The sequence below is a fragment of the Passer domesticus genome, chromosome 5, assembly GCF_036417665.1.
Source record: "Passer domesticus isolate bPasDom1 chromosome 5, bPasDom1.hap1, whole genome shotgun sequence".
Lineage (NCBI taxonomy): Eukaryota > Metazoa > Chordata > Aves > Passeriformes > Passeridae > Passer > Passer domesticus.
In genome coordinates this window covers 42,810,156-42,823,511 of record NC_087478.1, presented here as the reverse complement: position 1 = coordinate 42,823,511, position 13,356 = coordinate 42,810,156, and the positions used below count along the sequence as shown (strand labels likewise).

General features: G+C 42.0%; 1 protein-coding gene across 1 annotated transcript in view; it reads right to left on the bottom strand.

The window, feature by feature from the left end:
* The window catches only part of PLXNC1 (plexin C1), a 70,495-nt gene that overhangs the window by 10,273 nt on the left and 46,866 nt on the right, over window positions 1-13,356 (bottom strand). Inside the window, exons 22-24 of the mRNA XM_064419734.1 lie at window positions 6,288-6,465; window positions 4,993-5,096; window positions 735-789 (exon numbers count right to left, since the gene is read on the bottom strand). Of these exons, the coding sequence (XP_064275804.1) occupies window positions 735-789; window positions 4,993-5,096; window positions 6,288-6,465 (337 nt within the window). The remainder of the gene's footprint in view (window positions 1-734; window positions 790-4,992; window positions 5,097-6,287; window positions 6,466-13,356) is intronic.

Sequence of the window (13,356 nt, the reverse complement as noted above, 5' to 3'; positions counted from 1 at the left end):
ATGATTGCAGGGGTTTAAGTCTCTAGGAGTGCTGAGTGCAGGTGGACTGAAGTCAGGCTTGAACGCAGTGGCTGGGAACAGACAAGCTCAGTTTTGCTGAGGGAGAGGCCATGCCAGTGAGATACACATGTCTCTCCTAACTCTGATGATGAGGAAACACATGTTAGGAGTGTGTTTCTTCACAGGGGCTACAGAAAGTTCTACCCTCATCCACCAGCCCTGCATCACAGGGCTAGGTGAGATGAACTGGCCCCCTGTAAGCACCCTTTATCTCCTGACATGCTGTTCAGACAGTGAAGTCAAAGCTTTCAGAAACACACTCAAGAGAATAAGGAAAATTACCAAACAGTGGGGGTTTTATCATTCGTGTTTCTGGACAGTGCAGCACTATGTCTGTGATGCACAGCTCTGGGCACCAGGGAGAGAGAGTTGTTCCCTCTCTTTGTGTCACCTGGGCTTCCCTGTCCTGCTTTCCTGCCTATGAGCCTCTGTCTCTAAGCAATCATTTGCTGAGGACTGTAAGCCCTTCTGTCCTTCTTTCCTTTGCCTTCTTTCTTCCTTTTAGGCCCACTGTGCCTGCCAGAGGCCCATAGCCAAGGCTCTTCATTTGGCTCAACTATATCAAAGTACCAATTCCTCTGACCTCCTGTAGACCAAGATACAATCTTTCACAGTTCTCTGCATTCCCAACCATTCTGCACAAAAGTTTAAATGGGTCACAGTGAGTTTGTTACCTGATCGGGTATTTGCCTTCTTTTTGAAGACTTTTATGGTTGCTCCATTTGAAATCTGAAAGAAAAAACAAACATATCACGCTGAAATAAAAGTGCTTAGAGTTCAGAAAAGCCTCAGTTTCATTTCCTCTGTCCCTCAGCCCGTGGCAGTGCAGGACAGCCCAGCCTGCTCTGTTCTCACCACAGTGTGCACAGCTTTCAGCAGGCAGCCAGGGCTGGGCTTTCAGGCAGGGGCAGTAGCTGCACCTGGTCAGCATTACCCAGCCTGGTGGGAAGGCACCTCTTCCAGTGCACCAGCCTTGAAGAACTTTCCCTTCCTTTGATTTTTCTGGTCCAGCCCATATGTGAACACTTTCATTTTCATGTATTGCTCTGCGCTGTTTCTTGCATCCATTTTTCTACAGATTGCTCAGGTTAAATTCTCTGTGCCCCGTGCAACAGAATCTTACAGGAAGGTGAAGCAGAGAGGTGCACACAAAGGTGAATTCTCTTCTGGTCCCCTTTCTTTCAGCTCAGTCTGTTCTACCCATGTTCTGTGGAGGGGCCATTCTGAGGGTTAAGCCTGGTGCTCCCAAGAACTATTTTCAAACTGAGCAAAATATTTATACACCATAAGATCAAGATCCATATCTTACCATCTTGGGATTTCTAGGAAAAATCTACCTCCTCCTTCCCTGAATTTATAGTGTTGCCAGGATGTTACACATTATCTTTAAAACAAACTGGCAAGCCATGCTTTTATTGTCAAAGAGTAACTAAAAAATGGCTCCCACTGAGAACTACACCACTTCTCTGCTATCAAATGTTGAGTCTTGCCAAGTGCTAGTGTACTTGCCTCTATAATTACAAAAACAACCGGCCAGTTCTAGGAAGGGATCTCTGCCAAAATAATTTAAGTGTTTTTTAAACCTTGGCAGCCAGCCTGGTGTGAGAAACCAGTTTAAACATTAAGATACTCTATCAAAAGCTGTGTCTTGTGCCAAAAAATCTGCACTTACATTTGCTCCTGGAAAGTAAATGCAATCTATTTTATGATTTTTTTGCAGAGATTCCATCTATCACACAGACTTTCTGAACTATTTTAGATAGCACAGAACACTTGAAAACTACACTACAAATAGGAATATGCTGTAAGGCTGGCTTGTGAGGGGATACCAACACCCAGACAGTCCTCTTAGTTAGCCCTGAAGACAGATAAACAGGAACAGTGCTAGCCAGCAGCTCAGCCCCCCCTGGAGCAACGTGGGCAACATGCTGCCTCCATTCCCTCCCTGACAAGTAGGAGGGCAGCTCAGTGCTGAAATGGGTTGACTTCTGTCCTGAGGTAGATGGGCAGAGCTCAGAGGGAGAACTGTGCTTCCCTCCAGGAACCTGAAGCATTGCTGCAGATCAGCCATGACCAAAGCCAGCACTCTAGGTTTTCTTTTTGGGACAAATTATGCTTTTAGCAGTGGGTAGATTATGTTTTCCCTTCTTTATCATTACTGCAGCAGCCATACTTGCTGTTTCTTACAGTGTGATCCAATAAAAAAAATAAAAAACCCTTCTTTTTGCATCTTGCTGCCTAAATCACTTTTTGTGGTGGGCTGTTCCCATGGACACCTGAAAAAATGTTTGCTTTGTCAGTTGCATTATTGAGGGGGACAAACAAGGAGAAATCTCTTCCAATCCAGACAACATGGAATACAGCTACTTTGCAAAACAGAAGACATGGTAGTGTGGCTCTATGCCTCTTGCTCCCCAGGCCTCCTGTCCTCACTGTAATCCAGTCCTTGCCAGTGAGCTCTCAGGATCACATTCAGTTTTGCTTGATGGGGCCCTGCCTGCTCCTGGAACGTGTGGTACTCTTAACAGTTTAGAAACTGGAGATCTGTGACTGGACAGCAGATCTGAAAGTGACTGTCCAGCTCTCTTCTTGTGTGGGGAATAGGATGTCAAGATAATTAGCAACTTTCTTGTCATGGCTTGCGGTTATTCTCATGGAAGTGATAGTACAGACCTCATAAATAAACACATCGATAAACCTCCTAGGAGCCATAAAAATAGAGCAAAAGTAGCACACAGGCCAGAGGCATAAAAGAGTCTAACAGTACAGTGGATTTTTTTCTCATCACAAACACTATACAAAAATTCAAATGCACCATTCTTGCATATTTTAAAAGTCAGTGTAGAAACTAAGTCTACTTCTTCAAGATTGATTGGTGACTATGGGACCTTCACAACACAACCCTCATGCTCCAGTGTCTTGAAAAGGTTTGATGGTACTTCCCAATTTCAAACATCTGGTACTTTCTAGCATTTAAGGCTGGTAAACAAAAAGAAAAATTCAGGCTTGCCACAAAACTCGAGGCATTGTTGAAATGTAAGTTGGAATTTCTCAGGCAAAGTTACTGCCCTCATAGTGTACGCAATGTTCCTTTTTCTTACTATCTAGACACTTTTACATTCCTTTTTGTATCAATATGCATACAAGAAAATAAACAAGATATGCTAATGTATAATACTTGCCACTAAGCCACTGCCTAAAATGCCACTGAGCTTTTGCCTAAAATGTATGTTATTTTGTCAGTGCCAGAAAATGTGAACTAAAATATGGAAGAGACATGCAGTACCATTTCCATAAGGCAGCTGCTAAGCTATAATTAGTGTAGTTACAGCTTTGCAAAAACAACTGCACCTCCTACCTAACTTGCATCTGCAAGAAACCCTTGCCTGCAGAAACCTCAGACAAAACAAGGGCTGGGACAAAGATACCCAGGGATGACAGAGACCAGTGGAGCAGACTTACCTGCCATGAGTCTGACACCCATGAGCCACAGCATGCCATAAGCTCCAGGCATACAGAAGGCTCCTGGGAAAAGCAGGGAGCACTTGCAATAACAGCCTGTGGTAAAGAGGGCAGGTACTGCTGCATTGGATAGAAGTTCAAACACCTAACTTAATTCAAATCTACACTGACCTGTGCTGCACAGGCTCAAACTGCACCACTACAATGTCCTAATTTGTACAAAATCTCTGCAAGTGGAGTGGAGGAGGTCACATGTTCATCTACAGACAAGATTCAAGACAGGCACAGGAAAAGCCACTGGATGGTGACTCAGGACACCTGGGTTCACTGCTGAACCCCTGTGAGGTAAGGAGAGCAACAAATGCCAACAGAAATCTGTAAAGTGACTCCAAATGAGCTTGCTTCAGATCTAAGCAGCCTTGTTCTCTGCCCAGGATACAAAGTCCTGCTAGAAATCCTCATTTCTCTATGGATAGCACAGTACTTGCTCATGCAGACAGCAACATGTTCTGTGTTGGCTCAGGTTCCTCAGCACCACACTGCACTGCACAGCACAGACCTATGGCAGCAAAACTTCTAAATCAATAAAAATTTATGAATTTGTTAAAAGCCAGACTTTCAAATTCAATGAGGCATAAGGAAAGATCTGTAAAAGCACTCAGCATGTTAACCTCCATTTCCAAAATCTATCTGTAAGCATCACATGTGAACTTCCACATCACCTGAGGCCAATCACCTGCTGCACATTTTCCTCCAAGACCTCACTCTCTATTTTGACTGGTGTCACTGAAAACTCCTTAGAGAGGAAATGCTGCTTGCTACACTTTCACAGTGTGCTACAGCCAGGAGGGCTCTGCCACCAGTTGCAGTTTTGTGTGTTGTTGCAGTGATGGACAGATTATTGCAGCATTGCAAACAACTGCTTTACAGGGGCAGCTGGAAGCAGAGGGGAAGACATGGTACAAGTGCCAACAGCAGATGGAAGCAGAAACAGAGAGAGAAAACGGCAAGGAGACTGACATAGGAGGTATCAAGAAAAGAGGGAGAAGAGCCATCAATCCTTTTTATTCTGAGTCGCAATGAGATTTCAAAAGTATCAATACTGCCTGTTCAGATAATCAAAATATGAGGTAGGATGAGGTAAACAGTTGCTCATGGTGCAACAAAAACTCAACAGCAGAGACTCAAAAAGACCCAAGGCAATGTTCATAGCTGGAAATCAGATTCTGTTTTAAATGAAATGCTTGACAGAAGTAACAGTTTACCTGGTATGTTTGAACCAAGCAACCCTGCAACAAGGAAACCTCTGAAAAGTAACAGAAAACATGACTCATTGGCAAGAATGTTGTGTGCCACTCAATTCTTTCCTTCTGTTGATGATGCTCAGCTGTGACTTCAAGCTGTGCAGATCACATTTGAGAGCTAAAGAGAAACATCTTCTCAATGCATTGGTCTGGCTTCTGTGCTTACCTCGTAATGGCCGATGGTATTTAGCTTCCTTATCCCATCATCCAACACCTCTGAGGAACCATCAATATCCAACAATTCTCTTTGCTGCTCCTCAGACACAAGTTCTGCAGTATGAAAGCAACAGAAAACAATTACACCCCAATGGCATTCTCACTGTACTGATATTTGTAAAGAAAAACAACACCCAACTATTTTTGCACCAGTGACTCCCAACTGAGCTGCTTCTCTCTATCCTTGTGCTAGGTCACATGAAAGTGGTTTTGCACTCCTACACTTCTGATTCCTTTTCTGGGGTGACAGCCTGGGTGGCTTCCTTTTCAACAGGTTTTGGTTCTTCACTTTGTGTTGGTTAAGGTGCTTTCACCTAATCACTATTCTGCTGCACAAGTGTGTCCTGCTGTTAAGGTTACATTGGGACTAGAAGAGAGGTTCCACAAGCCACTTCTAAGAGATCAATAAAATGAGCTGTACAGGACTGACACAGTACTTGTGAAGGGTGGTCAGGCACTTGTAAAGAATACAGACATCAAGATATCAGAGATGAAAACAAAAGATGAGCACGTGCCAACACAGGGTCTGAGATGGTGAGGAAGTATTGACACCTTAGGGAGCAAGTCCAGGAGGTGACAAATGCCAGCAGTATAGACTTAGTATAGACCAGGGTATGTGCAAAGTGGTATGGTGGTGGTAGCTACAGACCATGGGCTCTTGAAAACCCAACAAGGAAAGGTGGTTTGACTTATCTGCTGGAACCGCCTTATTTACATCTGCAGATATTGTAGATGACTTTGTGAGTCACAGGCAAATTATTATATAAACCTAATCTGACTATAAATAAGATTTATTTGAAAGCTCTTCTGATCAAGGGCAATGTAGGCCTGTAGGAAGGAAGGAAGTGAGATAGGAGGAATAGTAGATAGGGACTAAAATACTTGATAATCATGATATGTATCATCTTATCCACTGACAAAATGTAACAACCAGCCGTAGTTAGGTGGACGGGCCTGCCACCTTACTTAGCCCAGACAAGGAACAGGGAAATTCTATATGCATAATAAATAACATCTGTTTGTTAATTGCATTGCTGAAGTCCTTGCAGAAGTGAAGCAGATATAGCTCCAGTGTTCTAACTGACAACATAAATTATCTAGTGTTTGCCTAGAAATTCCTCACAAAAGCTACATTCCATATGAACACTGAAAAGAATCAAAGCCAAAGGTAGGCATTCCTAATAAGAAAACTCCACAACAGACCGGTAAACTCCATGAAAAAATAGCACAGAGACATTCTCTTACCAAGACCAATTTCATCCAGCTGAAGACCGTAGAGAAAGCCATTCTTATTAAAGAAAGCCTGAAGGCTCTTCTCCTTGGCTTGGCCTATGGTGTCACAGTCCAGAACATTAACTTGGATAGTTTGACAGGCATCTCCACTCTCGTTTTCTGGGACTTTTTCAAAGATAATGTTCAGCATCTGGAGAAAGAAACACATGTTATTCTGACATACAGGGAACACCTGGCATAGGAAACCTACAAACTCCTGACAGATTTTCAGCACCCGAGAGATTTTCAGCATATTTATTATTAAAGTTGTTTCAAATAAAGATTATTTGAAGGAATTACACAAAGAATCATTTATGATTCTTCCTGTTCATAAAATGAAAAATATATATATATAACTATATATTTTCAACAGTGTCATTTGTCTTCTGCTTTTGTGCAAATGTATTTCAGTGAATTACCAAAAAGCAACAAGAGAAGAGGAAGAATTACAATGCATGTTCTAAAAAAAGCAGATCTTTTATGTAAAATGAATGCCTTAACAGCAAAACTGTAAGTGACAAGAGATCTGATAAGGCTGCTGAGTAAGCAGTCATGGTAAGCATGATTGATTCTGAGTGGCTAGAAAGCAGTGTTAAAATGCATATTTACACCAGCAGATTATGCTGAGTGCCTATATCCCACAGAAGGTACACCTCCCCTGGAGGTGTCAGCGTCTGTCTGCATACAACCCTGTCTCTACAGGCAGCACAGACAGGGCTGCCACAGCAGCAGTGAAAAGAGAGAGCAGATAGAATCTGCAGATAGAATCCAAAGTGGTACAGATCTGCACAGAAAAGTGAGTTGTGTTCTACTACTTGTTATTTCAGCTCAAACACCAGGTTTACAGCACCCCTGCCCTTCAGCTCACTGCTACTCTTGGCTGGGACACAACTCCTCTGCTGGGCTGCACACAAGCTGAGTAGGGGCTGGAGGGAGCTGCCAGTGACACTGAGTGACCATCTCCAGGGAATGTTTTTTTGTCAGGTCATATTTCTGATCAGGTCAGGCAGATTAAGTGCTAGAAGACAGGGAATTAGAGATGAGCACAGAATTGCTAGGTTGTAATTGTAATTGCCAAGCAATAACAACAGAAATTTCCAGTGCCACAGCCTGCTCTGTGCAGTGAAAATGCTGTCCAGCTACATGGACAGGTGTTCTGCTGGAGATGTCTTGGGACAGAATTAAAACAAGTGTTTTAGATACCAGCACTTGATTGCAAGTGGCATAGGAAAATAAATGTACTCAAACCATTCTGGCTGCTGAACCGTTCTGGTGTAACATTTATCTTCTGACTGAAATGAGAGGACTCCAGGTATGACTCTGAAGGACTGAGTATTAAAACAGGAAGCAAGTAAACAATTTTTTTTCTTTCCTGTCATATGAAGGAAATAATTTCTGTTCAGGTTGTTGCAGGGACAACTTTCCTATCTTCTCAGAAAAATGGATAGTTTTTAATAGTTGTAGAATAGTATCTTCTGCTTATTACCCAGCAAGAGTGGAAATTACAACATGCTACTGGTGAAAAAAAAGTAGTCCAATGCAACAAAAATTAACTTTACTGTCTCTACAGAAGCAAAGGGATTATTAAAAACAGGATTGCAAAATGATTAAGATTATGATTTAAGAAAGAATAGGATGTAACTGAAGTAACAGGGAACAACTTAATCAGGACACTGAGATGTTTAATTGTGAGGAAAATGAGTCCATGGAAAGGACAGATGGAACGAGAGACAAGGATATGTGGGAATTGCAGAAGGAGAAGCAGACTGGACACCATGCCTCAGGTTGGGATTTCATGCAGAAAATTAGTAAAAAATATATTGGCACAGCAATGAGGGAGTCATGCTTGGTTAGGCCCACAGACAACTGTACAAACAGCAGTCCTGTCCTTGACTCTGACTGCCCTGAAGTCATGGTCTTGTAGGATTAAAATGTGGACAGGGACTAACTGTATTTTATCCTTGGAAAACTCATTTTAATCAGTCTTTGTCCCTTCTAGTCTCTGAATTGATCTTTCTGAAGTAGCTCCTTGCACTTTAGCTGATGTAGATTTGGTCCTTCATCCTTGGAAGCATTCCTTCCTTCAGATGATCCTTTCCTTCTAACATTATTCCTACACTGCAATATTAATCTTCCTGCTCCTGCTTCACTTTCCACTCCTTTCAGACCATCAAGAGGAACTGTCAATATCTCTTCCTCCTTTCCTTTTCAGCATATACTCTCACACAGGCTGCAGAGGAATGTGCAGCCTCTTCAGTCATTAGCACACGAGAGCCTTCCCATTCCAACTCCACTGCTGCAGGATGACAGCACTGTGAAAAGAGAGTAGTCACCCTTCTTGTCGGTGGAATGCAAGTCATGTATGGACTCCTTAAGTGAAAGTATCCACAGTGTGAGGATAATAGGAATGCTTTATAACTCAAAGAAGTGGTCAGATGGGAAGGAATATTTAAACACGTAAAAGTCTCTAAGCCATGAGAGCCAGATGGTTTTGCTGATACGATTTCCTGCAGAAGTTAATCTTAAGTGATAAAGCAATTGATGGGGAGCTAGGAAAGCCAATTATTATTAAGTTGTCCTTCTGCAGCTGAAGTTTTCATAAATCAGATTCAACCTGTCTGACAGCATAGTCCCTGGCTTTAGAAACCACTAATCAGAAGCCTACAGTCACAGTCGCTATACTTAGACACACAGTGTAGAACTAGAAAAAGAAACAGAAGTTATTGTAAAGTTATGAAAGCCCTTTTATGATCAGCTCTGGAGGTCAGAAAATATAGGAGAAATCACAGGAGGCCATGTGAAAGTCGAAAGAAAATATCATCAAGCCTTTTTCTAAGCTCTCTCACTTTGCAGAGGAAACAAAAATACTATTAACTTAGCAAAAGGTTCAGGAGAAAATTATAGAACCTCGTTCAAGCTAATAATATCTAGAGATGAGATTTCACACACTAGAAATTATGACAGCAAGACAGAGTCACAGTACTCTTCAGAAAAGCTTTAACATGGGTTGCAAGAATTGTTAAGGGCTACTTAAGGAGAAGGTGGCACCTGCAACTATTTGCACAGGAACTAGCTTGGAACCTAGCTACAAGACAGGAACAAAACTAAAAAAAATGTATTTTCACCCATGCAGTCACAGAAATAATGGTATTTGAAGACAGTATATGCAGATGGCTTCTCAGATTTGTAGTTTCCTTGAAAATTAATTTCACACAATGAATTATTTAGCAGAGCTATTAATAACCATAGCAGATAATAAATGAGATGTGATTTAATAAGCAATGTGATAATATCATATTTTCTTAGAAATAAAGAACAATAATCTGGGCTATTTAAGGACTTTTATTCAATACCCTATGCATCAGCTATGCATCTGAACAGCTATGCATCTGAACAAATCATATTTCCATTTATCAGACAGACAGGAAAAAAAACCAAAAAAGATTGGTGAAAGGCAATTTATGTAAAGAGTCAGTACCAGGATGCACCATGTAACAAAACTGCCTTAAAACTACTCCCATCTCCCAGACTATGAAATACAATCAACAGGAAAAATCAGATTGATTGTATGATCCTTCTGCAGCAGCCAGAACAGTCACCTGTGAAGAGGTTATAGAACAGCTGTAGAAGAGTTAGCCAATTGGCACAGAAAATGGTGCAGGAGGTAAATTTAGGCTGGATGGGCACTACACAAAGGAAGGGTTGTGCTGTTGATGCTGCTGTATATGACACTCTGTCTAATCCAGAGGACTCTCCTGTAGCCAACATCTGCACTGCTCGCTTTCTAGTGAGGGTTGCTGTGTTCTTTTCTGCTCACAAAAATCCCCTTATGTCACATGCTTTTAATAGCTTCCTTATCTCTCACAAAGTGTGACTAATAATACCACAACCATGATGTCTTATTAGGAAATTGGTTTCCTTGTCTCTGCTTTACTCCCTTACAGCCCACCCACTTTTTTTAACACCCCTCTTTTAACTCATAAAGCAGTTGAACACTTTAAACAACCTTCCACAACGTGGCTTTGCTTCACTTTTGATAAAAGGCAGTTGGCTGAACAGATGAATTAAATCATTTCTTCACATCTAAAAATGCAAACACATTTCAGCAAAGCATCCAACAGCCCAAATGCCTTTTTTTAAATAAGCAGTGACTACTCAAAGGAATGCTGGAGCACCAAGTCCACCGTAAGAAGTGTCCCCTGGTTTCCCACAGGAGACACACCACTGAGAACATCTCCCCTTCCAGGCTGGTATTTTCTATTAAAAATGAAGCTCTCCAGTGAAACACAAGCTCTCAGCTGTGGAGCGCACTCCTTCATCAGTTCATCATTGAGCAAATTATCTGCCAGGGGTGCAGCTGCTTGTCTGCCTGAGAGAGAGCAGGCTTGCTTCCTCAGCCTAAGAAAAGGATCCATGACACATCCAAGTCTCTTTCAAGGCAGCTGTATTTCTCAGTACTCAAATATAAGCACAGCATGAAATAGCACAGCTTCTCAGCCCATACTTGACCAGTGCTTTTAGGAGCATCTTTCCTTCAATTCCTCCACTTGAGTACATACTTCAGCAGCCTGTCTCTGTTCAATGCCTCACCCTTTCTAGCAGAGAGGGTTAACAGTAGGGTGTGGGGTGATCCGAGGTCTGTGGCCTTTTTAAAAAAGGCATGGGGTGCTGCCAGGGAACAGCTCTAATGCAATTCAAACACTACATGTTCCTAGGTTCTCTTTTTTTTCTGGTTACAAATGGCCTGAATGTTAAAAAACCTCTCCTGATCTGTGGAGCTCGCCCTGATTTTTAGGAGCCTGTCTGCATCCTGCTTTTACTGGTCTGGAACTGAGCTCCCAGTCCTGAAAGGAGAGATTCTCATGCAGAGCACCTACACCCTTGTTTGTACCCTGTTACTGATTAGAGAATTGAACTCCCTACCAGATGTATCCCTGTATCTTCAAGTGCCTACACAGCTTAAAAAAAATCTGGACACCAAATGCCTGCAGATTTACTTCACCATCTCTATATCACCCTCTTTTTGGCTGCATTTTTTTATGCTTTACTCTGGAGACGTAGATGTACTGCAGTTGTAGGGCTGGGGAAAGGGGAAAACCAAAATACCAAAAAATACCAAAAAATACTGCACGACTCAGAATGTAACTGCAGTGAGCAATTGTACAAGTGCACTTGAAAACTCAGATCAGAATTTATTCCATTTAGAAAACAAAACCTGCAATCCTTTAGGCAGAAATGTTCTCCCACAGTAAGGAGAAAACACTTGGTTCCCAGTCTGTAAGCTTACAGGTCCTGCACATCAATGTAGTGCATCTAAAGTGGTGTTAGTGAGGGAAGAAAACTGACTACTTTCTCTTTAGCCTCCCGTTAAATGCTATTTTTGAAGGGAAAATGTGCACAGCTGGCTTGCTTCTCCAGCCCAGAAAGCCTCACCACTCCACCTAAGTCTCTTCACAGCACAGTTTCAGCTTCCAGCGTAAATCTCAGATAAACCACCTAACAAAACCATTTCCCAGTCCAGCCAGAACTACAGTCCTTGAATTCCATCTCTGCAATTTTATTGCAGGAGTCCTCTCTCCTTTTGTGATGGTTTTAAAGGGAACATTTAGCACTTCTCAGCTAAGCCCAAGGAATGCTGCACCTAAACGGGAAAGCTAATCTATATTAACCCTATAGCTGCATCATTATCTCCTATTCAGAAGCAGGAATACAAAGTACAAAGGCAGGAAACAAGGTTCAGGGAGGGCTGTAGGCTCTCACTTCCTCATCCATCTGCAGTGTTCCCCAGTGACAGCAAGTCCTTCAGACCACTTACCTTTTCTCCTCTTCACTGCAGTCTGACCACAAGGCCCTATCAGTGACTGCATACATAGAAGTAGCTCTAGAAAAAGTATTTAAAGTCCTTCAGCAGTTTCAGAGTCAGCTATCCCCGCAAGGGGCTCTCAATTTGAATGTGTGCTATAAATAAGAAAATGTTTCTGTGCAGTCTACTAGTAATAGGCATATTGATCTTGCTTGAAAATTGTTGCTCTGCATCACCACTGCGTTTTGCATCCTATGGATACATACAGCAATATATTTAAATTTACTCTGGATCTCAAATACATGCCAGCATGCAGCACACAAACAAGGAAACCTAAGATCTTGGACTTGGATTTGATTTTTAGTCACAAACTTCCTTTCCAAATGCACACTCTGGTAACTTAGTTTGAAGTACCTTCAAATGCAGCCTCTAACAACAGCTTTGTAAGAAGAAGATTTGACTACTGCTTTATCAGTTTGAAGTTCATTAGAGAATGACAATTCAGAAATAGCTGCCAGAAATGTTGCCATTTCAGTGAGTTTCCTATGTGGCCCAAGGAGAGAAGTCCAATGGACTTCTGACCACCCAAATTTTCCAGTCATGTAGTCTACCTCAGTATACGGCATCTTAGCACCTCCAAGTTCTTGCTTCAAAACAGGAGAGAGGCAGACCTGGAAACTTCAGCCCTACCAAGGACTTAGCACATGGGCTCTGAAAAGGACTGAAAGGACAGCACTTTTTCTGCTCCCAAGGTGTGAAGCCCACTGTTCAGCAGCACTTCTCATACTCCTCATTATGTCACATAACTCTGACTGGAAGCCAGGAGTTAAGAAGCAAGGAAGTTACAAAAATAACTGGAAATACACATTTTAAAGTTCTCAGACCTAAAATCACTCGGAAACCCTGGAGCAGAAGAGTGCTATGGTTATTCTGAATACCCTTTTCAGACCTCCTACTCTAAAAGCCACAGCTCCAAAGTGCAATAATTCTGCTATCCCTTCTCATCTCAGTGTCACAATGACAATCAGTAAGGGAACTCCAGCTTTCAAAGATGTTTGGGTGCAACTGGAAAACAGGAAGTACTTAGATGCTTTGAGAAAGGCAAAAAATTCTATGGTAAAGTTCAGAAGCTTAGCTAGACTTCCCAGATATCTTGTTTTTAACCAAGCAACTAAGTAAAATCCACCATGCTGTAACCTTGCCAACTTGAAGATGATTTGGTGCTAACAACATGGAAAC